Source organism: Tinamus guttatus, unplaced genomic scaffold (assembly GCF_059628265.1).
Source record: "Tinamus guttatus ecotype Peru unplaced genomic scaffold, ASM5962826v1 Tinamus_guttatus_pri_ptg000043l, whole genome shotgun sequence".
NCBI lineage: Eukaryota > Metazoa > Chordata > Aves > Tinamiformes > Tinamidae > Tinamus > Tinamus guttatus.
Window position 1 is genome coordinate 354,392 of NW_028288577.1, and position 27,174 is coordinate 381,565.

The following is a 27,174-nucleotide window of genomic DNA, read 5'->3' on the forward strand; positions in this document are numbered from 1 at the left end:
TTTAATCAAGGTCATATTTTGTTTAGGCAGAAGGAGAGTGAACTGTGGCCCTGCACTAATCCTTTCTCTCCTCGCTGGCTCAGCCTTTGTAATTCCGATAAGCCGCTCGCAGGAGCCGAGCGGGATGTTCGCGCAGTCAAGTGGATATTGTGCACGCGTCGATTACGGAGCGCGGCGCGCACTGCCCGCGTACAGAGAGCTTCTATTAAAGTGGAAGGTAAATCTGGCAGCATTAACATTATAAGCCTAATTTTTTTTCCCCTTTGGGGCTTTAGATGCTGGTTGTACAGCTTGGTTCGGAGCTGGAGGCTGGGGAGTGCGCTTCCCTCCCGCCGCGCGATGCGGCGAGCGCGGGGCGGCTGCGCGCGCCGTCCTGCACCAGCGCAGCAGCTCTTAGCAAAGCAGCACCCCCTTCCCTGACCCTTATGGCTTTGTTTTCAGAGGCAATTAAATAGAAATTACATGCAAAGTCTGGAGGAAAGGGTGAGCCTAGGGGTGGATTTCGGAATGAGATGTTTATTTCCTTGAGTCGTGTGCAGGAATCCTTCAAGGGCTCCAGTAAGAATATTTTCTTTTATATAAACCTAAAATATTGGGAAGATGCACGCTAGCACATTGCCTCGGGGCAGCGTGAGTTATATTAGATATATCATCTGCATTTCCAGATATCCGAAGATAGGATATTGGATCTTCTTCCTCCATCCTGAGCGGAGGCCTTTGAGTTACGAGCGCCGCGTTGCGCCCTTCCTGTTGGTGACACGTGGGGGACGCGCGGTAGCGTCGGAGGCTCCGGGGCGCGTCGCCGGAGCCTCCGACGCTACCGCGCGTCCCCCACGTGTCACCAACAGGTCCCAGGAGGCAGCCGGGAGCCTCCTCAATTTGCGATGTGTAAAGGCTCTTAAAAACTAAACAAGAAAACCAATTATTTTCCACACTGCTTTACTCCCTCAAATCTTTCACTGTAATGGAGATTTAGAATCCATCACGGCTCAGCCATTATTTCTGTGTAAACAGAGTCATGCCCTATTGCACCAAGCAAACAGTCGATTTTTTCCATTCTGCGTCGCGGCGGGGAGGCAGCGGAGGGGCGAGAGGCTCTCGTGGCTCCCGGACGCGCGGGAAGGCCCCTCCGTCGCTGCCGTCGCTGCTCGCGCCTGGTTCTCGTTCCCAGCGCGAAGCCTCCGCAGGCAGCGCGCGCGTGGTGCGAAAGCGCAGCCCGTAAATACGTAGCCAGCAGCTGTTTTTAAAATTAAACAGGCACTTGGGGTTAAAAATCCACAAGTTCAACATTCACTTCCTTCTGTGCTATTAAGTTTGGATTAAATCCAAAAACTTGATAATCTGATGTTGGATTGCGGAGTCTCCCGGTTTGCAATATGCGTTTTGCTCGCCTTGCGCTCTTGGGTTTGCGCCCCGGCGCTTGGGCTGGCCGTGGGAGCGGTGGCGAGGGGCAGCGCTGCGTTCGGGGGCAGGTCCCTGGTTTCTGGTAGCCCCGGATAACGCCAGGTTCGTGGGGAGCGCACGGCTCGCAGCGGTGTTGGTGCTTGAGCCGCAGCGAGCCCCGGGCCGCTCCTCGCCAGGGCAGGGCTGAGTCCTCGCCGCGCTCGTTTTCTCTTTCCCCAGTGTCTCATGTGCCGCCTGCTCCCGACGGAGGCATTTCCGCGCTGAACAAACGCTCCTGGTTGCCTTCTGTGTGGCACGGGGCCAGCCCTGCGCCCCGGCCGCCGGCAGAGCCGGGACGCAGGAGGAGCAGCGGCCGCGCGCCCGCATGGGCAGCCGTTCCCCTAAGAGGGAATGAGCGGCGCGTGCGACCGGATCCCAAACCCGCTGGGCTGCGCGGGAGGAGGCTCCCGCCTTCCCGACCCTTCCCGGCCGGCCGGCGCCTGGCGAAAGGCTCCTGTTCTCCCTTCACCTCCTCTGCAGCCTCCGCCGCTTCACCCAGGAGCGGGGCTGCTTTCAGCAAACCTCCTGCTGGGGACAGGCTGGCAGCGAGCGCTCGGGGCCTCCTGGAGGGCATCGTTCTCCGGAGCGCCCGGAGAAGCAGCTGAGCCAGCTCCGCGGCTCCCCGGCCGCAGCGGCGCGTGGGCCCCAGCGCTCCCCGGCGCGGCCGCCCGCTCCGGTGCGGAGATGCAGCTCTCTCCGCTGCGGCGCTGCTCGCGCTGGCGGCACCCGCTAGGTCAACACATCGATCGTGCCGTCGCGCCGCGAGGTCCTTTCAGATAGCGCCCGTCGCCGCTCGCTGCAGGGGCGCGGGCGGCAGCACCGCGGCGCGGAGCTTTGCCGGCGGCGAAAGGCACTTTGCTCCTCGCGGGGTTGGTTGTGCAGCAAAGGCTCCCGCCTGGTCCTGCGGCTGCCCTTCCTGGCAGGTTTCCTGCAGGTTGATGGAAGCCCGCGGGAGCCGTGGGCTCAGGGCGGCCGGTTGGGTCATCCCAAGTGACGGCTCCGCTGCGGCACGCGGGGAGTCCCCAGGGCTGCAGCGCCGGGTCCGCGCCCCGAGGAGCGGCGGGACGAGCGCGGTCCTGCCTTGGAGCAGTGGGACGAGCGCGGTCCTACCTTGGAGCAGTGGCCGCTCCGCTCCGGCCCTGCCTCGTGCCGTGTTCCCGCAGCCGCTCCGGAACGCGGCTCTCCCGGCGGGAAGGGCAGCGCCCGGGTGCCGAGGGGCTGCGGCTTGTGCCACCGCGGCCGCCCCTGTCGCATTTGGTATTTTCTGGGTTTTGTATGCAGAAACACAAAGCACAATTAGGATACAGTTATATATCCTCATAGTTATTAAAGCTTGGATTAACATGACATAAAGTTTTGTCTGGGGAGCCTTTTGCTATGGCTCAGGGAGCGTTTTTGTGTGACAGTAATAGGCTACAGTTAATATACTTGAATGATACCAGGATCTGTGTAATAAGACAGAACAAAGGGGGTTTATTTGAAGCTGAATTACAAAGGTGGAATTATCATTGGGAACAATCCACTGAGATCGCAGCTTAATTATTGCATCTCGTGTTATTTGGGCATGAGGAAGTGGGGCGGCCAAGGCCGGGCTGCGGAGCGCGCCGGGCTGTGGGGAGGGCCCCGTGTCACTCATCACGATGCACAGGCAGCCCCGTCGCCTTCCCGTAGCGCCCGCGTCCCCACCAGCCCCTCGGTGCAGTCTGTGGGATTTGCAGAGCTGTTGGCCGGGATTCTGGAGCCTCTGTGACGCTTCCAGGGGGGACTCAATCCACGGGGATGCCTTGGGGACGAGCGTGGTACGGCCAGAGGTCAGCGGTGAGGCCGGGCCCTGCGGCCGCGCTCCGGAGCGGCTCCCGCGCGGGCGCAGCGCGATTACACGCACGTCCCTGCGATGAGGAGCGGGGCGCCCGCTCCTCGCTGCAGCACTGGCTGGGGGCGACTGATTCAAACGCGTCGGTGTCAGCGTAATCTCCCTGCTATGCAATTCTATTCCGCATCTCCGCCTATGGCCCGTTAAACGGATTAATTGTTTTGACAAGCCGGGAGCGGCTGCGATTCGCTGCGTGGAGCGCGCGGCTGCGAGCGGGGCCGACGCGTCCGCCGCGGCTCGCCGGGCCGGGAAGGAGGTGCGGGATGATGTGCGGGAATGAGGCGCGGGGATGTATGGGGAGGACGTGCGGGGTGATGCGTGGGGATGTGCAGGGATGATGTGGTGAGATGTGCAGGGATGATGTGGTGAGATGTGCAGGGATGATGCGTGGGGATGTGCAGGGATGATGCGCGGGGTTTGAATTTGAGGGCAGCGGGACGAGAGAGGGGAGCTTAGAAGAAACAGCCCTGGAAAATGGGTGTTTAATACGCAAGTCAGCGTTTGAGAAGAGCAATAACAGGCCAAGGGGTCTAGCAGGAAACAGAATGAAAGTTTTTTTTCATTACAGCGCAGGGAAACCTAGATGAGTTTTTGCTCGCTAATAAACTGCACCGTTTCGTTTGCAGCTGAGCCCTTCCCGGCGCTGACGGTGGCAATGGTTCATGCGTCCATTCTTTTTTAAAACTCCTGGCAGTAAAAAAGCCCTTCATGCACCAGGGAGCGTGGTAATGTAATACTTGTCTTATCTGCACCCTTATTCAGCAGGAATTTGCAAAAGGGCAGGAGGAAAGTCCTTAAGCTCCATCCTGTTTCCCTGCTCAGGATGTTTCTTGATCAGGTCTGTCTGCCCATGTGCCTTACGTTAGGATCGTGCAGCAAAGAAAACCCTTGGTTTCTTGGGCAACTTAAGGTACTTCATAAGGAGCAAGGTTCTGTGCTAGTTGTAATCGTGTGGGTTCACTGCACGGCTCGTGCGGCGGTCAGGAGAGATGCGGCGCTTGGGGGAAGCTCTGGAGCCCACCCTGGCCCGTGGCGCTCGGTGCTCTCTGCACGCCGACGTTTGGGCCGTTTGCAGTGACCGAACCACCCGCCCGGCTTGTGGAGGTGCCGACGGGGCCCGGAGCGGCGCCGGGATGGGCTTGACCCGGGAGCCTCCGTACGGGCAGCGGTGCTGAAGCTGATAACCGTCGCCACCCACGTTGCGCGGCCCACGGAGGTGCCTTTGCCAGCGGCAGCGCCGCCGAGGCCAGGCGCCGGTCGCCTTGGGAAGGGCTCCCGGGTGTCACACAGCACCCGTGTCCCCGTGCCCGTCCGTCTGCGCGCGGCAGAGCCGCCCGAGCTCGCGCGTGCCGGCCCTGCACATGGGGAGGGAGGCAGATGGCGGCGCCGCGGCGCAGGGAGCTGCCACGGCGCGGGGAGCTGCTGCGGGAGGCAGGATTGTTCCTGCTGACGGCAGCTAATGTTCCGTGAAAGTAAAACCAGGAGCCGCCGCGCACCTGGCGGCTGCGGAAGGTGCTGATGGAGCAGGGCCGGAGGGCGCGCGGCGCCGCCGCGTGCCGGTGCCGAGCGGTGCCGAGCGTCGCCACGGCCTCGCGAGCTGCCCCGCGCAGCAGCCCGGGCCCGGGCCTGCGCCAGCCTCAGCCTCCCTCGGTGCCGCGTGCTGGGGAACCCGCGGGAGACGAGGCCGGATGCCGGGAGCGCTCCCGCACGGTCTGCAGCGTGCCCTGAGCGCGGCGGGTGCTGGGTCCCTGTCAACGCTTCACGTTACCAACGCCACGGACAGCTTGTCCCTCGGGTCGTCCTTGGCTCGCCGTGCCGCGCCGCAGTGTTTCTGAGCGCGTCCGGCCCTCGTCCCTCCGGGAGGACCGAGCGGTGCCGGCCTCTCGTGGGCAGCCCTGCACCCGGGACGAACCTCACGGAGCGACCGCTTTAACGTGAGCCCCGCCGGAGCAGAATCAATTACAGTGATGCGTGCGCCTTGGATGAAGTTGTAGTTTTATTAGCTTTAGTTGCTGAAGACTTTGGAAAGAGGCGGCTGCTGGGGGAGTCGCTCGCGCTGCCGCGTGCTCCTGCACAGTGCAGGGCTCGCGGACGGGCCCCGTGCTCGCGGCTCGCTCCGGGGACGGAGGGCTTTCCCGACGCAAAGGGGCACAAGGTTGGAGTGCTGGTTCCTGGGCTTAATCCTGGGGAAACCAGGAAACCAAACCCCGAGGCCCGGGATGGGGGAGCAGCCGGATCCTGCTGCCGGCGCGCGCGGTGCCCGGGTCTCAGCTCAGCGGGAGCCGCGCAGTCCGGGGAAGCACGAGTGCTCCTTGGCAGGAGTGATGAAAATACCAGCACCTGAGCCTTTGCGAGCGGCTGGGAGGCTTTTCTGCCTCAGAAAGCAAAATATTGTGCAAGTTGTGCAGCACACATAAATAACGGGAGGAGTTAGGCCAGGACACGCAGCGCAGGACGGGCTTGCAGGGCGCAGGAGCGCCGTGCGCAGCGGAGGGCCCTGCTTCCCTTGGGAAGGACGCGGGAAGCGCCGCTTTGGCTCCGTCGCTTCGAGGATTTCCCTGGGCTCTGGGGAAGCCTCTCTGCTTTCTGCCTGTTTCCACTGGCCGTGCTCAGGATGCAGGTCCCGTTTGTGTAAGACGTTGGGCACGAAGCTCCCTGGGAAACGCCCTGCTCTCCGGCCAGGCCTTCCCTGCTCCCGCGGAGCTCCTGGGGCGCCCGGTGTGATCTCCCGTCCGAGCGAGGCCTGTTCCGTTGTGCTTATCCCTGGGGAAGCTCCGGGCGCTCCGCTGCGGCTCGCCTGGTGCGAAGCTTCCTCCTCTACTGTCCCATGGAGGAGAGGAGTTAGAAACCCTTCGGAGGAAGGTGGGAGAAGTGGATGGAGAAGACAGGCATGTTCCGCCACTGGGTTAGATCACTTGCCTTTCCAAGTGCAATTAATAGTCATTTTATTTAGGTCATCCTAGTTTTGTTGCTTTAAATACATGCCTCCATTAAGGCTGAAAAAAGCCCAGTACGTTGGGGGATCCTTTTGTGAGCAGGCTGGGCCTGAATTAACTAACCCGGGAACCGCAGCCTTGTTAAAGCCTTTGGCTCCTCCAGCTTTTCCCTCTTTCCTCCTCTCCGCCCTGTTCCTTCTCCTGGGCGCTGATTAAGGAATGGCACTGCCTGCCTCTTCGTGCAGCCCCTGCCCGATGCAAAGAGTTAAATAAACCCAACCCCTTCCTTGGGCTTCCCCGGGAGAACCAGGTGCTGGTTCTGTTGGGCCCCGGCCCGGGGGCGCCCGCGGGCTGTGCCGTGCAGGCTCTGCATGGGCTACGGGCACTACGGGCAGGTCTCTAAAGTGTCATTTCTTCTTAAGTGCTAAGACTTCATTCATTTGGTAATGCTCCCTCGTTTGATGCTCTTAGTGTGGCTTAATGAGCTTCTGGAAGGCTCCGTGGGGCGCCCAACGCCGCTGCCCGCGACGTGCGGTCTCGTAGCGACGTGCGCGGCCGTGGCTCCCGCCATGGCTCCAGCTCTGGCTCCGGCCTTGGCTCCGGCCTTGCTCCCCTTCTCCCGCAGGGGCAGGGCAGCTCCCGCGGCTCCAGCCTGGTGTGGGCTGCACGTTGGAGGCGAGAGCCGGGAGGCTCCGTCCAGCCCTTGGGCAACGCGCGGAGCTCTCGGTGCAGGAAGGGGTTAACTCCTGCACGGGCTCAGCTACTCAATCCACTCCAGTGTCTCTCTTTTAAGGGATCAATTTGCTTACTATAGGGTTTACTGCCGGTTACCTTGACTGTGTCCCTTATTTCTCCTTGGTGCAAACTTGAACAAGCCGCTTGTGTTTGATTCGCAGAGCACCGTGAGAACGGGCTGTGTGTGAGGCAGTGTGGGGTTTTCATTCTATTCAGCCCTTTGTATATTCAAATTCTTCTAGTTTCGGTTCTTGCTGTTCTGCCAGATTTCCATACCATTGATGGACTTTCTGAATTAAGAAGTTTCTTCCCCCTCTCCCTCCCTCCTGTAGCCTCCCCACCTTTTTGCAACTAGTGAAAAGTTTTTCTAAGCAAGCTGCCCTCTCCATATTGATTTTCCCCTCTCGCTTGTCTCCTGGCTCTCAGATGTTTTATTTCGCGAGGCGTTAATAGAATTTTTCTTTAGCCCTTGCACTTTCTCTATTGAGCAGGTTTCAAGAGCCCCATTGTGTGGCGCCGGGAGGAGGGCGGCTGTTCTGCTGCCACAAAGGCTGCCCGAAAAATAACGCCGGGTGGGGTGGACCCGCAAAGGGCAGAGACGAGATAAAGTGCCCTGACCTTCGGAGACAGGAGAGATAACCAATTAGGCGCTGCTCAAAGGGCGCCAGCTGCCTTCAAGAACACCCCACTGGTTGTTTTTTCTCTTTAAAGGAATGTTTGGGCCGAATCGGAGCCCAGCTGCACAAACCTGCTTCCTCCCCCTGCTCCAGGGGTCCAGAGCTGAACCCGTGGGGCTGCCCCGTCCTGGGAGCCGCAGGGCGCTGGGTGGCTGCCCGCCCCGTGGAAACCTGCCCGCTTCCCCGCAGCCCTGGGGTGCAGCGGCTGATGAGGATGTGTCTGCACAAAACCTGCATGCTGGGGTGCCCCGTGCCGTGGAGCGGGGCCCGTGACGCGACACGAAGCGCTGCCGGCCCCGGGACGCGCGTCCCTCGCGGGCAAGGCCTTGGGGACCGGGTCCGGGACCCGCGAGAGGGGCCGGCAGGGCTGCGCGGGGGGAGCCGCGTCCTCAGCTGCCTTTGGCCGGTTCCCCTCCTCGCAGCGAGGACGGGCAGCAGGACAAATGACGCTCGCCTTAATGCGGTTTGTGTTTCTCCTTGCCTCAGCATCTTTAGGTCTCATTTGAGATGGTATTAAGGATTAAACAGAATTAGGGAGGCAAATTATTCTCCATCTCAGGCCATTGCTAGAACATTTTGCAAACCTCTTTGAAGAAAGTTAGGAATAAGTTAACCAGATAGGCTTGTTTTTGTTTTTAAAGAAGCCTAGGTATAGCGTAGGGTTTTGCTGCGCTATATATTTGTTTCTTCTTTTATTATTATTTATTCTTTAACTCTAACCCGGACCCCATTTCGCTGCCGTGCTCAGGACAGGCTCAGGTTGTGTTTCGCCCCCAGGCAATGTGTGGGTCTGCCCGAGGACACAGTTGGGCTGCTCCCAGGCACGAATCCTCACCAGCGAGGGCCTTCCACGTGCTGCTGTAATGCCAGGATCACACTAAGCTGCGCCTGGCACGGCTCCCAAAAGGGTTCCCGCCTTTCCATGTGCCACTTGTTCCAGAATGCAGAAAATAAGAACAGGAAAATCTCCTAGAAATTCCTGAAAAGAATCTAAACAAATGAACTCCTGAACTCCCAACACATTCCTGAACAGCCCGTGGAATCGTTCATGGAATAAAAGCTTTCCTTGGACCTTCTTCCTGCTTGCCCCACGCCTGCTACAGTCCAGGGCCAGGACAGGGCTTTGGCAGGCCCTGATTTAATGCAGAAAGTTGGTGACTTTTTCAGAAATGCTGCCCTGGACACGGCCCCACCTGCCCCAGCTCTGCAGGCTCTGAGCAACCGCCCAAAATGTGAGAATGCTGGCAGAAAATAAATAAATAAATAAATAAAATAATCACCCAGCACAACATCCTTCTGAAATAAGTGTAAAATTTTAGGTGTGGTTACACAGATTAAAGGGAGGTGGAATAAATCATGCAAATAGTAATGAAAGTTGAAAGCAATTTGGTTGCACTCGAATACGTTTCATCAGTCATCTCTGTCTCCCGAGGTGGAAATTCCAAGCCTGATGCGAATTAAACTTTCTGCCTCCTCCCTGTGGCCTCTTCCTCTGGCTTTTCAAAAGGCCCTTTGAAAACCCCTGGATCCTCCTCGGTGCCCGGCCCTGCTTGCGCCTCGAGCCCTGCTGCTTCCCAGCCCGCAGCGGCTCCCCTTGGCAGCTCCGCTCGCGTCGCGCCTCCTCCTGGCCCTTCCTCACCTCTCCGCACGGGGATGAAGGCTCAGAGGGGTCTAGCTGGGGCCACACGAGAGCTGGAAAAGCTGCTTAAATGTTTGGCTGTTTGGCACAACAAAACTTACCCTCCCGTCCCTGCGTTACGGCAGGAGCTGCCTCGGAGCGAGGGGAGGGCTCGCGGGCTCAATGCCGCCGGGGCTGCGGCCCCCTGCTCTGTCTCTCTCCCCGGCGCGCGCGCTCGTGTTGGTTGTGCAGCCCCGGTGCTAACGCCCTCCGCTCTGCTCTGCTCTCCCGCAGGTGGAGGACGCCATGCTCATGTTTGACAAGACCACCAACAGGCACAGAGGTAAGAGCTGGGCGGCGAGCGCGGCCCGGCGCGGCGCCCACGGTGGGTGCGAGAGCGCGGCGCGTCCCGAGGGGCTGCGGAGGAGGAACGGGAGCTCTGGGGATGGGCACCTCCCTCAGCCGCGGTCTGTGGCCGGGCCTCTCCGTGCCCCGAGCGCGGCTGCCCTGCTGGAAAACTGCCCATGGAAAACTGTGTCCGCGGGGAGGTCCCCGTGTGAGCAGGAGAGCAGCCCGGGGAAGGGGCACGAGCTCCTCGCGCTGGGGGCCGTGTCCGCGGCGAGGCCCGAGTGGGCCTGGTGTGTCGCCCGCGGGGAACGCGGCCCCCGGGCAGCGCCAGGATGTGGGACCCGGGGCCAGGCCCCGGGAAGGGTGCAAGGACCAAAGGCTGGACCTCGGGTGCTCCGTGCACACAGAATTACAGCGTCGTTATGGTTGGAAAGGACCTTCAAGATCACCAAGCCCAACCGTAAGCCCTTCAACACCTTAGCGGCTAAGGCACGTCCCTGAGCGCCTGCTCCGCACGTGTCCTGGACACTGCTGGGGCCGGCGCCGCCGCCTCGAGGACACGCAGCGTTTGTGCCGGTTGGGTCAGTGCAGCCGTGAGACACACAGAGCCGGAGGGTTCACAGCCCCGTTAGTGCGGGAGCCGTTGGGAACGTCGCTCAGTGTCTCCCGCCCAGGCTGGAGATGGGGAACTGCCGAAGTCGGCAGGAATTCTGGGCTCCTTGCTCCGGGCTTGGTGTTAATCCATGAGCCATCCCGAGTCGTGCTGGGGAGCAGACCCGTGTGTTCCCTTATCTCCCCGCGCTGGGAGCAGAGTGTAGGTACGGCCGCGCTTTGCTCTCTGGACACGAGTGTCTTGTCTAACAAGCACTTATCTGGGTGCTCGCGTTCACCGCGTGCAGGAGACGCGCTGCGCGTGTGCTAAGTGTAATCCTCCAAAGCCTCGGGACTTGAGGATTAAGAGCCAGTTTTCTCACTTTATTAATTTTCCTGTGGGCTGTGTGTGTGATCCAGCAAGGTGAATGCATGTGGGCCAGGAGCTCTGGGTCTCTGACACCCGCTGGCCTGCGGGCCGAGGGGCAGCTCGGCAGCAGCCCGTGCGGGTCTCCCTGCGGCGCGTGGAGCCGAGCGGTGCCGGCGCTGCCCTCGGGAGCGGCTCAAGCGCGCGGGGGTCTGCGAGCTCAGGGCTCGCTGATGGCCACAGCTCGGGATAAGCAGAGCTCGGGGTGCTCCCTGTCCCCACGTGGCTCCGTGCCGCTTCCCGGGGCGCTGGGAACGTCAGTGCCGGCGCTCCGCACCGGGGCCGAGCGCGACTGTCGCAGCTCGCTCCAATCTGCGCGCCGCAGGGGAAGGGGCAGGCGAGACCTCGCGACGGGAGCCGCAGAGAGGGAGTCTTCCCACCAAAACACTTCCCAAAGAAAAGTTCCATGAAAGCTGAGGCAGAGGCTGCACCTGAGCTCCTGTGAAACCCCTTGTTCCTTCCACAAAGGGTGGAAAGTGGCCGATCTCCCTGGTTGTGATGCAGACGTGCTGCACCCGTGTGCTCGGGCTCCGGACATCCCCGGGGCTGGCTGTGACCCGGCTGTCACCTCCTCATGGGGGAGCCCATGGGGCACTCGCCGCCCTCCTGCCCGCGGAGCCGGTGTCGGTTCATGAGAGGCATCGGCCGGGTAGAAGCCGTTGCCATTGACCGTCTATGGAGCGGGAGAGACGGCAGCGATGTTGGTGGTGAGAGGCCACCGTGCCTCAGCTATGGAGGATGCTCTTCCCGGGAGAAAAACAGCCCTGTGCTTCCTGTCCCGCTGCCAGAACCGGCGTTTTGTAGCTGACCTCTGAAGTTTTAATTGACGTTTTTATAGATGAGCTATAAATATAATTAAGAATCCCCGCAATTATTTGTTTATCGCTGTCTGTCTCAAGGTCATGTGCATTTAAAAATACATCCCCAGGCAGTTTTGAAAAAGGAGCATTTAGGATATATAGAAATAATTGCCTAATTTGGTCATTCTCGGCGTAGCTGTTCTTGGCTCGCGCAGTCCCGGGAAGCAGCGCGCAGGGTTCGCTCCGGGCGAGGAGCGCTGCTGCCCGGCCCGCTCCGAGCGGAGCGTTGGGAAAACCATCCGCAAGTACCGCCCGGTGGGGTTTACTGCGGAGAGGCTTCAAGGGCTTTGAATGAAAAGTGTGACATAAGATATAAATGGAGGCGCTATTATTATTATCGCTTCCATAGTTGAAACCAGCTTTTATTCCCCTGTCAGTTTTATCGCTCCGTAAATGGGGCTCCGGAGAGTGCGGTGCTTGTGGAGCTGCTCGTCCCCGCGCGCTCCCGCTCCCCTGCCAGGGCCAAGGGACGTGCAGCGGCACCAATGAGAGGTTTTTAAGCGAGTTTTAAGCAAATATTTGCTTAAAAACTTCAGATGAGGGCCCTGCAGATTCATTACTTAATATTGTTTACCATTTGCAGACCTCTCCGGGAGAGCAGTGATGGCTGAGCTCTGGCGCTATCACTCACACCTATTTAGATTGCTGTTATGACATGTGCCATATTAATATTTGATGCGTGTGCGTGTGCAGGATTACCTCCCCGTTCATAAATATTCATGCCCCGCGGCGCAGGAGCCGCGGCCGCTCCACGCTGTGTTGGGGCCGCAGCAGCGCGTTGTCCCCGGGCACGTGGCCCCGCGTGCCCGGCCGCGGCTCCCGCTGCGTGGGGCCGTCGGCCTCCACCCGGGCCGGCCGCTGCTCCCGTCACGGGTGGATATGGGCGCATTGGGGCCGGGCCCTGCGTCCCCCGGAGCCCCTTTGGGAACAGCCACCGCGGCTCCGCGAGGCCGTTACGGAGCGTCACGGCGGCCACGGTGCTGGCCATGAGCTGCTGACGCCGCCTGAGGCTGCGGGTGATTGCCCGGCCGCGCACTGTCCGTCGGAGCTCATTGCTTCATTTCGCACCGGTGATGGGAATGGCATCCGGAGGAGGGGAGGGCCGCCCGCGCCGCGGGGATGGCCACGGAAGTGGCCGTGGAGAGCCGGCCATGCACGGGCACCCTCGCATTTATATTTTCTTGCTAAACGAACAAATGCAATAATAGTGAGAAAAAAAATCCCTCTGACCGCGGGTAAAGGTTGCAGCAATTAGTTAGGAAGTCTCCAGCTCCGCTGCCAGACTCTAAGGTAAACATCAAATTAAAAGTGTGTAGTAAAGGCCAGCAGGTGTGTAAAGCTCACGGTTCCTTGTCTGGACAGCCAGTGTGCACAAGATGGGTGCGGGAGGCTGCAAGGGCAGCGCTGGCGGGAGCAGCCCTGGCCGCTGCCTCCAGCCTCCGTCGCGGGCTCCGTCGCGGGCCCCGTTGTGCCCCGCTGCGCGCTCGGACACCGGCGGCTGCTGTAAGCGCCGCCGCAGACGGCACAGCCTTCCCTCCGCCCCGGAGCTCTCCGGGAAACGTGGAGCGGGGCCTGCCAATACCGAGGAGTTTTCACTTGTGGTGAAGTTTGTGTTGCGTTTGCAGGCAGTGGGTACGGCTGGGCCGGGCACAACGAGCGCGGCAGCGCGACCCTCCCTGCCCGCTCCGGGATGCTGGGGCTTTGCCGGCTCTGCTGCTGCGCTGGGTGGCAGATAAACGAGCAAAAATCCTGGGCATCTGCAAACAGAAAGAAACCCTAAATGCCGTGAAGAAGCTCCCGCTTATGAATAAGCTCAAGTCATCTGGTGAAACCCAGAACCTCTGCTGCAGGAGCGCGGTGATTAGCAGGTAGTTCTGAAGTCTTGTGGGACTATTTGAAAATGTTAATTGAGGAAAGGCCAGAAACAGGAGGAGAACAAAATGCAACATTTACATAGATGGGCAGTCTTAATACAATGAGCAGAATTAAAATCAGCATCGTGACCTTGAGAAAACAGGCAGCTATTCACAGCGTGCCATGCCCAAAACCCTAATGTGAAAATATTGAAACATGCTGCGCCGTTCCCACTCCCCCGTGGGCCGTTTCCCCGGGGGGTTGCTTACAGACAAAGCCTCCCGGCTCAGATATGCATAGCGAGTGGCAAGGTTTATTTATTTTATATCTGCATTTTATCTCTGCTGGTTTTTATTCCAAAGCTTTTGGAGCGCTTCTGCTTGTCCTGGCTGCGAGGGGGAAATTCCGCGCGGGGCGGAGGCCAGGGGAGCCGCGGGGCCCGGTGCGTCGCCGCGGGACGAGCGCCGGCGCCGTCCTGCACGCGGAGCAGCCAGCGTGGAGCGCGGTGACGCTGCCGCTGTCCCTGTCCCGTCCCGCGCCCCCGCGGCGCATCCCCAGCGCGGGGCATGGCCCCCGGAGCGGCAGCGGGGCCGTCTGCTCCGCGAGCTCAGCTGGAAGCAGCTCCGGGCCTTGCACGTTTGCTCGTCCGTGTCCTGCTACCTGCGTCCAGGACGTGCCGCCCTCCTTCCAAAGTGCTGAGTTCTGACTCCACAGTTCTCTAATTAGGTTGATTAATAGGTACTGGCAAGGAATGATTTTGCTTATCCTGTATTTTCTCTTTTCTAAGTAAGAACATCTGCCACTTTTTTGCTGGATCTGATAAATAAGTTGTGCAGTTTTTTCCCCAAAAGTTGCAGATAGGCTGGTTTTATTTTAATGCATTGGGTGTTTTCTGGAGCAGGGAGAGCTCCTTGAGGAGGTGGTCATGCTGCGCTCTGTGTCCCAAGGCCCTGGCGGCGCCGCCAGCGCGTCCCGTCCCTGCGTTGCTGCGGAGCAGACGCGGCCGGAGCCTCCCCGGAGCGGCCGGGAAGCTCTTTGCAGCGCGGGATGGGGGCAGCTCGAGGCTCCCTCTGTCCCCGTTGCCCCATGCGTGCGCCCCGGCGGGTGTCCCTTGGACGGGTGTCCCCGCGGGGACAGGCGGTGTGCGCGGGGAGGCGCAGGCTCCGGCGGAGGCGACGCGTCGCCCCGTACCCTGCGGGGAGGTGCCAGCGGCCGCCGTCCGCAGAGCAGGACCCGGCGCCTCGCGAGCCCCAGGGTCGTCCCGCCACGGCCCTCGGAGGGGCCGCGGGGCCGAGCACGGCCCTTTGGAGCGAGCGGGAGCGGCGGCAGCTGTGCCGGGAGGGGAGCAGCTGCTGCCAGGAAATTAGTCATTCGGTGGAGAAATGGGTTTGATAAATAATAAAACAGTGGTATTAAGAGCAGATGCTTTCCAGGTCAGGTGACTTTGATAAAAGCACCCAACAACCGTGGGTAATGGTATGAAAAACGCGCATCTATATTTATGGGCCCATCTATATGAAAAGGAGCATGAATGGACGTGTGTTTGTGTGAGGGGGGTGTGTGCACACGTATATCTGTATATGTGTATGTGCACGCACACATATATCCGTGTATGTGTATGTATATGTGCACGCACGCGTATATTTGTATATGTGTATGTGTATGTGCATGCACACATATATTTGTATATGTGTATGTGCACGCACACGTATATTTGTGTATGTGTATGTGCACGCACACGTATATTTGTATATGTGTATGTGCACGCACACGTGCACGCGGTCGCTCGGGTCCTGCAGCGGCGCTCGTGTCCGGCCGCAGCCCCGCTCTCCTCGCGGAGGATTAAAAAATAACCCAGCATCAAAATTGCTGCTTTTGGAGCTGTCGTGTCTCCTTTGAGTGGGAGCTGGAGACAACTAGACAAGCTTCAATGAGAGCGAATAAAGAAACATTACTTTCCGAACACAATCTTCTGCTACCAGTCACTTTTCAACAGACATTCAATCAAAATGCTAATCGCAAAGGCAACAAGGGAGCGGGGTTATTGTAATACTAATTGATAGGCTGCAGGGATGGGTTTTGATAAGTGCTGCTGAAGATATATTTTTGAAATATGATTCTCCTTAATTACAATGATACTAATAAGAATGAACAAATGCTTTAATGATAGTTTTCTAGGTAATGGCTGAAATATTTTGTTCAAGTTATTTTATCATGTTTTTATTTAAAAAAAAAAACAGATATTATGAAAATCATCTTAAAAATAGAGCCATAGTTGGAGGGAGTGACTTGATCTAGACTTGCGTGGCCACTTTGCATCAAAATTAATACTGTCACATCTGTAGCTCTTGAATAAGAAATCCAATCAGTTGTTTGTACAATGGACTTTGCAGAAAGGCCCTGGTCGAAGCCCCGCTGCAGGTAGGGATGCATTGAATGTCTAACGCGCCGGATAATTGGGATCAATTATGGCAGCAAGGATTTAAACTGTGTTTGGAGGGAGGGGAAGACGGGGCTCGGGGGATCCGCCACGGCGCCGAGCGCGGCCCGGCTGCCGGCCCGTGTTGTGGTAACGGGATTACGGGCACGGCGGGAAGCTCCGCGCCGGCTCCCGCTGTCCGGTGCAGCCGCAGCCCCGCGCGATGGTGGGATGCAGCGTGGGGATGTCACCGTGCGGCGGGATGCTCCGACACGGCTGGGATGCTGTGGTGCGGTGGGATGCTCCCAGGTGGCCGGGGTGCTCCCAGGTGGCCGGGGTGCTGCAGTGCAGCTGGGAGCAGTGGGATGCTCCGAGGTGGCCGGGATGCTCCGAGGTGGCCGGGGTGCTCCAGGGTGGCCGGGATGCTGCGGTGCAGCCGGGCGCTCCCGCAGCCGCTGCACGCCGCTCCGCCACACGGTAGCAAACACCATCCCGCTGCCCATGTCCCCAGGGAAGCGGGAAACAAAGGGAAAGGGCAGATGTGTCACCACCAGCCAGTCTCTGCTGCAGCTAATTTTTGATGAATTAATTGATAATAAAGCCAAGGGGGGCCGGGGTGGGGGCGGCTGTTGCCAGCGCGCCGGGGCCTTCTTGGGGCAGGGAGGGAGGCTCTCGCCTGCCTCTCAATTTGTCAGGCGCTCTCCAAGATCTGCCAGAGAAGAAAGGGTAATTAATAGGCTTGAAGTCATTTCCGATGTGTCAGTATTTCTGCCTTGCTTCCAAGTGATAATGTTGACTGGCTCGAGGCCTCTCGGGAGCCTTCCATCTTATTAACTTGTCTCGGAGAAACGGGGAGCGGGGACGGCTTGGGCCAGTGAGTGATGCAAAACGAGGATTGGTGGTGCAGCGAGCTGCAGGCACGGGCCCGCGGAGCAGAACGGGGGATACAAATGAGGAGTAAAGGGGAGAGGTGCACGAGAGGAGGGCAGGGTCCCGCGCGAGGCCGCGGAGCAGGAGGCGTTTGGGGCCGGCCGCCTGCTCCGCAGTCCTGGAGCGCCGGGGATGCTCGGGGAAGCGGCCCGGCCGCGCGGCTCCCGCCGACCCCCGTGACAGACTCGTGGCTCTTCCTGGCTGCGTTTGCATGGAGTCGCGGCCTCGTGCCTGCGGCGATGCCCTCGGAGCCGCTCCGCATCCCGAGGCGCCGATGGGGAACGCTCAAAGCCCTCGGGATGGAGCCCCCGGCTGGGGAAGCTCCCCCAGGCGCTAATTAAGATTTTGTTTTAATATTCTGCGAAAATTTAACCTGAATCCTTCCTCTTGGAGTGGCCGCGCACGCGCTGGGCTCTCTGCGCCCCTCAGCAGCGCTGCCTCGCGCGGTACCTGCCAACGCACTCGGATGCGGCCAGCGGCCTCCATCCCTCCCCGATTCCTGGGTTGTCCTGGTGAAAACTGGCCGGAATTTGTACGTGCCGTTGATATAATGGGGATGAGTCCCCCCACGGCAGCCAACTGGAAATCCAGGGTAAGGAGGGATGAGCGAGCGCGGCACCGCGCGCTCGGGAGGTGCCTGGGTACGGGCGGCCCTGGTGGTCTGGCCTTGCTGTGGTCCTGAGCAGTCTCCAATCCTGTAGGAAAAGACAGAGTTTTCCCTGGATTTCTCCTGGTTGGACAGCCAAGACCTGGCTGGCTTCCTCCTGGATCTCCCGGCTTCGTGCACCCGCCGTCCGCAGGGCAGCGTGTCCCTGGCCACCCCGCGACCCGCTCCTGTCACCCAAGGATTCCAGTTCTTTTGTAAGAGCCAGGGCCTGCCTGAGTGTAGAGACAAATAGAACCAATAATATGTACTTGAAATTTAATGCAAGCTAATTCATTTTGGCACAGCCCCAGCTATGCTGATTAAATGGCCTGTGAAGTGCTACAATATCTTGATAATGTACATTCTGCATTTGATTATATAATCAATTATGTTGCACCTAGTACAATTTAAAATTAGTGGAAAAGCTCTGAGCAGATTGTAGCAGGTCCTGGGTGGTGCTTGGGGGTGTTCAGAGTCACTTGGGCCGTGTGGAGGGTGCAGGAGCTCACGTGTGCGCGGGGTTTCCGGAGCGCTCGGCAGCGCGGGAGCGGCCTGGCCGGCGCTGCCGTTCCGCGGAGAGACTGGATCTAGAATACACGGAGACGCCTGCAGCCCCGGCGAGCTTCCCTGGCGCCCGCGGGCCGGCCCGAGCCGCGAGCGGCTCCCCAGGTACCTGCAGGTCCCTCAGAGCCTCCGCGGGCGCACGCGGCCCCGTCTCCCTGCTCCGACCCCTGCGCTGGGGGCAGGAGCTCGAGGTTGCAGCCCCGGCTGCGCCGTGGGCGAGGAGGGACCGCGGCGCCCGGGCTGAGGTCCCCGTCCCGCCGGGGTGAGCGGCGACGGCCGCCCCGGGGGTTTGGCCTCCCTTTGTGGCCCTCCTGCAAGCGGAGCTCGGTGGCACCCGGGGCGCTGTGGCCCCGCACCAGCTGTTGCCACATTTTTTGTTTCATTTTCGAACGGCGCCATCGAGCAGTTGGAATATGGGCCCGGAGTATCGCGGGGAGTAATCTAATTAGTATGAAGTCAATTCACTAGTTCCTTTTGTATCTCGTGATTAAATAAGTGGGAAAATGGCTTGAAAATTAGGTGCTAGAACGACCCAATTACATTTCTGTAGCTTTTTGTATTCAATTTCATAAACAATTTTGCTCTTCGCTGGTTAATCAGTGAATGCCTTTTTCCAGTTTGAAAAGCACTTTTGAAATTATAATGCAATTAAGTGGCGCGTGGCTGCGGCGGCGCAGCGAGCGTGCGGCGGGGCTGGCGCGCGGCCCCGCGGTACCTGCGGGACGGGCTCCCGGCGTCCCCGGGGCCGGAGCGCGGGGCCCTGGGGACGCTGCCCTGCGTGCACGGGGACGGCTCTTGCTGACGTTGTCTCCCTTTCCCCCTCTTTTCCTCCCGTTTTTGAGGTCCGCGGGCCTGCGGGGCGCACAGGGGACGTAGGAGGGAGCCGTGCCGGCCACGGGGGCAGCCGGGCACCAGGGCCTGCGGCGCCGAGCTCGTCCCCACTGGGAAGGGCTTTCCTGGGAGCAGACGGAGCGTTCCCTCTGCTCCTGCTGCCCGGTGCCTTGTGGAGGTTTAGGTGTCCTTGAGTTGGAAGGGGCCAACGGGCCGGGACACGGCAGGGCCACCCGTTCGCAAGGGCCGAGCGGGGTGGGAGCCTCCGGCTGCGGCTCCGTGCAGCGTCTTGGTGCGCGGGGCAGCGGCTGCCGTTGGAGATGTCGGCGTGTGCATGCTCTGAAAAATGGGAAGCGAGAAAAGCAGCTTGCCTTCCACTGTTATAAATCTGTTGTTAAAGTGAGGAAAGGGAGAAGAGGGGAAAAATCCCCCTGACAACAAAACCTTCGTGCCGGGCTTGGTGCTGCACCGCCTTTTGTGAGCCGTGGTGGGAATTATGCATCATGAATAAAAACTGCTGTCAACATGCATTGGTTTCAGAACATTAGAGCATATGGTATGTGATTATCTGTATTGTCAAATGCAATAAAGTGAATTTGGATATAATAAAAAATGTAATATTTTAGAAATTTGGTAATAAACTGTGGAAGAATTGACAGGCAGAGAGTATTTGGCGCCTGTAGGCAAAGAGCTGGAGATGGCAGGAGGTGCCGGCGCCGCGGCCGGGCCGGGCCGCTCCGTGCCCTGCGGAAGGGCCCGTGGGGCCGTGCGGCACCCGTGGGTCGGGGTTCCCCCGGGATGGGCAGCGTTGTCCGTCCCTGCCGGTGCACGGGCAGGTCCTGCTCCCGAGGCGCCTTCCCCTGCTCCGCACTGATGCGTTAATGCTCCCGGCTCCATAAAATGGGATCGTCCCAACGTGATGGCTCCGAGAGTTGAATCCGGAGGGAACTTTGGGGTCTTCTCTGTAGAAAATAGCGAAGCGGAAAAGGCCGCCGTGAGCGTGACGCGTGCGTGCGGCTTCCTCCGGTCACCGCCAGCGCTCCTCAACGCGCGGGGAATATATTAACGGCTCCTGTTAATTAGCTGTGTGATGGAACTGGCATTTATTAAGTCGCTGTGTAGGGTGCGTTTTAGTCATTATGTACTCAGCACTTGGGTTTGATTCCAGAATGTTAATGGAATAAAATTTTAATGAAGTTTTGTTGTTATGAAAAATTTATCACGCCAAGTTCCGGTGCCGCTCGGGTTAGCGCGGCCGCGCGCGATCCCGGCCGCTCCGGAGCGCTTCGACGGCGAGAAATACGAGCGGGCAAGTCGAGGAAATAAATTAAGCTAGTGTCAACTCTTCTTGTTTCTTCCCTCATTATTAATGGATGGAATGGGGCTCATTTATCAAGAAGAGGAAAAATTAATTGACACGGGCTTTAATATTATTATGCCTGGCTTGTCTGGTCACATTTCTTCATTTTTTATTTTATTTTTTTCACTTTCTGAAAGGTATTTTGTTACAGTTTACAGCAGCCAGCCGCCAAACTGATGGGTGTAAACAAGAGAGCAGGTGTGTGAATGCTGCCCCAGCAGGACCCGAGGGTTCTGTGGTGCAAAACTTAAAAATCTTAAGGGCAGGAATAAGAGGAGACGTGAACAAGAGCCGGGGGAGAAGCCCCATCCCTGAGCCTTGGCACCGGGGTGGTTGAGCCAGGAGCAGATCCACTCCACAGCGACGGCGGCGTCGCGGTCATCGGGGCTCTGTTTGACCAGAGCTGGCCCAAAACCCCCCGGCGCTGGCGCGGGACGGGGCGCACGCGCGCGGTGCCGCCCGCTGCCCCCGGCGCTTTGCAGGGGTTTTCCTTGAATCGCTTCGAGCCTCCTCGTTCCTGCTGTGTCGGGGCTGCGGCCGAGCGCGCGGCCACGGGGCCCAGCGGCACCGGAGGCTTCTCGGGGTGACCTCGAGGAGGTGGCGAATGCGCCGGGCGGCCGGGGACGCTGCTCGGGAGCGTTCCAGGGATGCTGGTTGGGAGTGCTCCCAGGGATGCAGTTTGGGAGCGTTTTTAGGGATGCAGTTTGGGAGCGCTCCCAGGGATGCAGTTTGGGAGCGCTCCCAGGGATGCAGTTTGGGAGTGTTCCCAGGGATGCAGTTTGGGAGCATTTCTAGGGATGCTATTTGAGACCGTTCCCAGGGATGCTGTTTGGGAGCATTCCCAGGGATTCTATTTGGGAGCGTTCCCAGGGACGCTGTTTGGGAGCATTCCCAGGGATGCCCAGGGTTATTCCAATGCCCGAAGGTGTCCGGCTTTCCGCTGCTTTCTGTGAGCCGCGCAGCTCTGTGTGTCCTGGTGGAGAAGCCCCTTCCCGTGAGCACTTGGAACCCGGAGGGAGCGGGACCCGCTCCGTGTGCTGCCCCGGCCGCGCGGCTCCCGCTCCCGCTCCAAGGGAGCCGTTTCCCACCTGGAAGTCCTGGGAATGTGGCTGGGCTCCCCTTGGAGAGCCCCTGGCCAAGGGCCTCTCGCCTGGCGCGACTGTTCGCCTCTGGTTTTATTTTCCCCCCTTTTCTTTGTCTTTTCTCTTACAGGAAAAGATTATTCAAATGAATATTCAGTTTTATTCATTTGAATAAAAACCCAACCATTTGACTCTGTTAAATGCTTATCTCTTAAATGGAGCTTGTTAGCTTCCAATAATAGCTTCATTCAGAAGGATGCAGTATAATTTCATTTTAAAATGTGTGCTCCTTGACAACCAGCATCCTCTTTCTGTCACCATTTTAAGCAGCCTGCTTTGTTTTGTGTTAATCTTTTCCATGCACTTCCCGAGGGTCGGGTTTTTTGGTGGCTCTTAGTACCTCTCAGAAGAAACAATCGTGTCTCTAGCCAGGAAGGTTTCTCGGTTTGCTGCGAAGGGAGCGTCTGTTCATGGTGCTGACTAGTAAGGCAAGCGCGCAGGAGGGCTTCTGCTTTGGCCTGGGCAGTTACACAAAGTTGGAAGCTGATATTTAAAAGATGAAACAAAGGTGAGGACCCGCTGCCTGGCATTTTTTTTCTGCAGTTTTGCTTTTTTTCTGCAGTTGTTTTCCTGCAGTTTTGCAGTTTTCCCGCAGTTTTCCTGCAGTTTTCCCGCAGTTTTCCTGCAGTTTTCCTGCAGTATTTCCACAGTTTTGCAGTTTTCCTGCTCTTTTGCAGTTTTCCCAGAGTTTTGCACTTTTCTTGCAGTTTTCCCAGAGTTTTGCACTTTTCTTGCAGTTTTCCTGCAGTTTTCTGCAGTTTTCCCACAGTTTTGGTCTTTTCCTGCACTTTTCCTGCAGTTTTCCCAGTTTTCCTGCAGTTTTCTTGCATTTTCCCGCAGTTTTGCCCTTTTTCCTGTTTTCCCACTGTTTTGCACTTTTCCCACACGTTTCCTGCAGTTTTCCCACAGTTTTGCGCTTTTCCCACAGTTTTCCGCAGTTTTCCCGCAGTTTTCCGGTTGTTTTGTGCTTTTCCTGCCGTTCTGCGCTGGCCGCTCCGCGGTGAGGCCGGGGCTGGACGCGCCGTTGGGACGGGCTTTGCCGGAGCCGCCGGGACGTCCGGACGAGGCACAGGAGGGAGCAATGCGGGAAGAGGGGGCCGGGGAGGCCGGCGCCGGCCGGGCCACGAGCCCGGTCATCCCAAGGGGAGAGGGCCCTGGAATCCAGCAAGAGGAAATGGCTGCGCTTCCCGGGAAATCCCATGGGGTTTCCTAGCGATGCCTCCTGGAAAGCTGTGAGACATGAACGGGAACAGAGCCGTGCGGCAGTTCCTGACGGGGCTGGAACTGCCCATTAACTTCTTTAGGATGGATCAGAAAATCTATCAGGAGGCCTTAGCCCTCCATTAAATCCTATGGAAGAGCTGCACCAGAGCCCAATTAATTCTCCTGGAGACGGCACTTCCTCCCTCCATTAGCCCGTAATAGGCTCTGCAGTGGCTCCGTAGAAAGCAGCAGTTTTTACACGTGCAGTTTGGTAGGGAAGTTCTCAAAGCTCCAGCGTGTCTGCGTAATGCTCGCTTACAATGAAACCCCTACAACACGGTTAATATTTTCTTCCCCTTTCTTCTCTTTATTTTTCTTTATTAACCAGGATTTGGCTTCGTAACTTTTGAAAATGAAGATGTGGTGGAAAAAGTCTGTGAAATTCATTTCCATGAAATCAATAATAAAATGGTAAGTTGTTTGTGTTCCCCGCGGGTTCCTCGGTTCCTCCCGAGCTCGGGTCCGGCCCGGCCTGTGGCTCGTCCTGTCGCTGTAGCCCCGAGCTGGATGAGAAAGGACATTTGTATTTCAATTGATGCAATAACTTTGATATTTTCAGAAAATATTCTTTTGCTTTTGTCAAAACATCCTTTGCTGCTCAAACGTGCGTTCAGATATGCATTGTATATTGGTCTGATACGTGTTCACAGACTCTAAATTCAATAATAGAGCTTTTAGCGTGGATAAGATCAAAGCAATCTCCTTGGCATATGCTGGAGGCCTGATTCAATATTTGACTTGCTAATTTTTCCCAGGGCACTGAAATAATATTCCTCATATTGTTCCTCGCTGCAATATGCGCCTGCAATAACCGGAGCGGCCCCGTCGGCGGGCGCCGCGGCCGGGCCAGGGTAGCGGGTTCCCCCCAGCCCCGGTGTCCCGGCAGCGGCTGCTCCTCGGCCGCCTCTTTCGGCCCCTTCCGCTCCCAGCTCCCCTCTTGCGGATAACTGCAGTTTAGGGGTTTTCCCCCGCGGTGCCCGGTGCGGGTCCGAGCAGCGCGGTGCTTTGCGCCATCCCTGCCTGCTGCTGCTTTCCTGATTTTAGGAGCTGCTGGCTGCGCGAGGGCCGGTCCCGGGCTGGTTCCCGCACGGTCCGGGATCGCCGTTCCCTTCCGCAGGGAGCGAAGGGCTCCGGGGCCGCCCCGCGCTCCTGGCCCGTTATTTTTAGCGCGGCCGTTCTGGCTCTGCTGCCACCCGTAAAGCTCCGAGTGTCAAACCCGGTATTACAGGAACGCTGGGAAAGGGGAAAGTGCCAGCGAGGTATTTAATAAAGGAGACGCGGAGTGCTCGTGGGAGGCGAGGATCCTCTCCAGGCCCTGCGGGATAAATCCACAAACGCAAAGCAAGCTGCCCTGGAGCGCGGGGACAGGAGCAGCTGGAAAACGCACGGGATGAGGGAGCCGCGTGTTTTCTTTGGGGCTCTGGTGTGGTCATGGCCTCTCCTGGCAAGGGGCAGAGTTGGAGGATGGGAGAGGTTTGCTCCGGGCTTAGCGCGGGTCCCGCCACGGCCCCTGTCCCGGCGAGCCGTTCCTCTCCGCACCGGCAGCGCTTCCTCCGGCGCTCATAGCGGCTGCCGCGCACCGCGGGCTCCGGCGCGTGGGGCGTCTCCGTTGGCGGCGACGGCGGCGGCGCTCCGGAGCGGGGATGTGCGAGGAGAAACCTCCCCGGGAGGAGCAGGAGGAGCCGCCCGGCGCTGGCACCGCCGAGGGGTTGGGACCGGGACCGGCACGCGGATGGATCCCAACGGATCCACCCCCCACGTCCCCTGTGCCCAGGGCACGGGCAGGCGACCTCTTATCCCGTTCTCCAGGCCCAGCTGTGCCAGGATCCGATGCCTCTTTTTGTGCAGCTGGAAGCTTCCCGCAGCCTGCGGGTGGCCCTGGCTTTGCGGCATCTCCGGGTGGCTCCGGGCGCCCCTTCCCAGAGCAGCAGCTCCGGCCCACGCGCGCGGGAGCAACCTGATCCCGCTGCCGTGAGTCGGCCTTGCCCGCAGGACAGAGTTGCGCTGTCTTTGGGTGGTAAAACACGTTTTTGTGCACTGTGGGTGTGTGAGCGCGCAGAACGCTCCGCTCTCCCTGGAAAGCCGCGGTTTCGCCGTGGCTCCTGCAGCGCTGGGAGCTGAGAGCCGCTCTGTTGTGCTGGCTACAAGGGGCCTTTGAGCGCCGAGCCCGGCCGGGCCTGCCCCGGCCCCGCGGCCCGCGCGGCCTCACGAGCGCCCAGCGGCGCGGGCCTTCTCCAAACGAGACTAAACAAAAACAGGGAGGGTTCGTTTTCCTGCCGTTTTTTTCAGTCTTACACTTAAGCCTTTCTTTGCCGGTCAGCCGAGCCTGAGGAGCGCCCGTTCCCGGGAGGAGCGTGCCGGGAGCCGCTGCGGGACGGGGCCGGCGCGAGGGCCCTGCGCTGGGGGCGGCTCCCCGGCAGCGCTCGCGCTCCCCGCGCCAGCCCTTCGTTCACAGACGCTCTGGGAATTCGTTCGCTTTCCTGCTGGCGACTTCGTTTTCCCCTTTCGATCCAGGTTACAGCCGCCTTGCGGCCGCCTGCCCCCGAGCGCCCGCGTGCTGCGTGACCGTGACGGCCGCGCGCGTTGGAGAGCGGCCCCGGCGGCTGCCGGAGCTCGTTACGGGGTTGTTGTTCCTGGCGGAGCGACTCCAAGCCTCATTTTCCTGCAAATCGTGCATGGAGGCGGGAGGGCGCTCGGCTGGGAAGGGAGACGCGACGGGGCTGTCGGCGACGCCAGCACCCGTTAGCTCCTGCCATGGCCCAAATACGCGGCGAGACAGCAACAGAAGTCGAACTCTCGAGGAACTTGACTCCAAACTTGGTCGGGTTCTGGCAGTTTGTTTGCAAGGAGTCATGTTTTGACAGCGCGGGCTGGATCTGAGCATTGTGGCGCTGGGAAGCGTTGCCAGCGCGCTCCGTAAATACGATCTGCCGTGGGGTTTGCCGCGGGAACGGGAGGAGTAGGTGGGTTTGTTTCAAATACTCCCATTACAGTCAGTTAACCTTTATGTTACCTAAATGGAAATCGTATAAACCTGAAGTTTTCGCGGAGGAGGTTGCCTAGGAACAGGCGGTCGGTTTTCCTGCAGCAGGGAACGCGCAGCCACGGATCCGGCTGTTGGGAAGGGAGGCGCTGAGCCGCGCTCGCTGCCTGCCCCGGGCTCGCGCGCCAGGAGCATCCCTTGTCGCTCCAACCGGGAATGCCGGGCAGCGAGGAAGGGCTGGGGCTGCTGAGCGTGGAGGATTGCTCCGCTTTCCCCGTTCCCTGCGCGGAAGGAGCCTGCGGAGCGCCAGGATCCTGCTCGGGATGGGGCGGCTCCCAGCGCGTTCCCTGGAGCCTCTTGTGGGGCTGGAAAGGGATTTGGGCACTAGGGAAGGCAGCGGGAGCACCTGGCCGCGCGAGGATGCCGAGCGTTTGTTAGCAGGATTTCCAGGATTTTTCTGGCGGGCAGGAATATTGATTCTTTATTCCTGCTTTAAAAGAAGCGTTGTGTGAAGATCACCCAGAGTCACTTCCCACTGTAATGGAGCAGTGCCCAGGACTTTCCTCCATCCATCCCACACCCACAGAGCATCCCTGGGAGTCGGGCATGGGTTTTCCTTCCCGGAACGCGCAGCGCCGCTCCGGGGCTCCTGCGCGTTTGCTCCCGGGAGCCTTCACACCATTCCTGAAGTTCACCTTTGCGGGGGAGGCGGGGCGGGGAGGAAAACGCTAAAAATAAAACTCCCCCTTAACTAGCTCCGTTCTGCATTTGACATTTACATGGAATTCATTTGCATCTCATTTGTACATGTTTCTGCTCAATAGGTAGAATGTAAGAAAGCACAGCCTAAAGAAGTGATGTTTCCACCAGGGACGAGAGGAAGGGCACGCGGATTACCCTATACCATGGACGCTTTTATGCTAGGGATGGGAATGTTGGGTAAGTGCAATGGCCACGGATCGGAGCGAGCGCTCCCGGGGCGGCTGTGCGCCCGCGCTCGCGTGGGCGCCCGGCGCAACCCGAGCAGGGGTGGAGAGGGGACCATAATCCTGTCTGTGCTAAATGATTAACTCCCCCCTTCCTGGAATATAAAAATTTGCATTTAAATGGTTGTTTTAAATAGCCCGTTTTACTCACAAAAATAGGATGATGAAAGATGCAGTGTGTTCATTCTGACTAAAAATGATCTCTCCCCTTTTTGAGAGGAATTGAGTCACACATTATTCCCCTTCTTTTAAAGGTATCTTTGACAGTTCAGCATTAGATAATTGAAAATCTCGCCAGCTCTGAATGGTACGCGGGTTGGGGGAGGCAGGGAGGTGCACACCACTATCGGTCCTAACAATAATTACAAGTTTCAGGGAGATGGAACGGTGTTTTAGACCTGAGTATTGTGTCCAGCAAATACTAATTAAATGGGATAAATGATATTTAATGGCAAAATTCTATTTGCACACAAAGTCTGCTTAGTTATAATTGCTTCTCATTTGTTTCTGCCCGGATGGTTCCTCTTTCTGTATAATCCGACAAGCTCTCACTATCCAGTCCTCGCGCGTGCCAGGCCGAAAAGCTGCTGATCCATTGGCAACGTTGTTGTGAACCTGCTGTACCTTCAGCCTCCCTCTCCCTCTGCGCCAGTCCCTTGGTCATCACATCAGTGTCTGCGAGGGCTGC

The 27,174-nt window shown here is 58.7% G+C and overlaps 1 protein-coding gene across 4 annotated transcripts in view; it reads left to right on the top strand.

Moving 5' to 3' along the window:
- MSI2 (musashi RNA binding protein 2) overlaps nucleotides 1-27,174 on the top strand; it is a 116,430-nt gene that overhangs the window by 67,039 nt on the left and 22,217 nt on the right. For all 4 annotated transcript variants that reach the window (XM_088535681.1, XM_088535689.1, XM_088535696.1 and 1 more), the window contains exons 7-9: nucleotides 9,577-9,625; nucleotides 22,846-22,928; nucleotides 26,325-26,439. In XM_088535681.1, coding sequence (XP_088391807.1) covers nucleotides 9,577-9,625; nucleotides 22,846-22,928; nucleotides 26,325-26,439 — 247 coding nt within the window. The remainder of the gene's footprint in view (nucleotides 1-9,576; nucleotides 9,626-22,845; nucleotides 22,929-26,324; nucleotides 26,440-27,174) is intronic.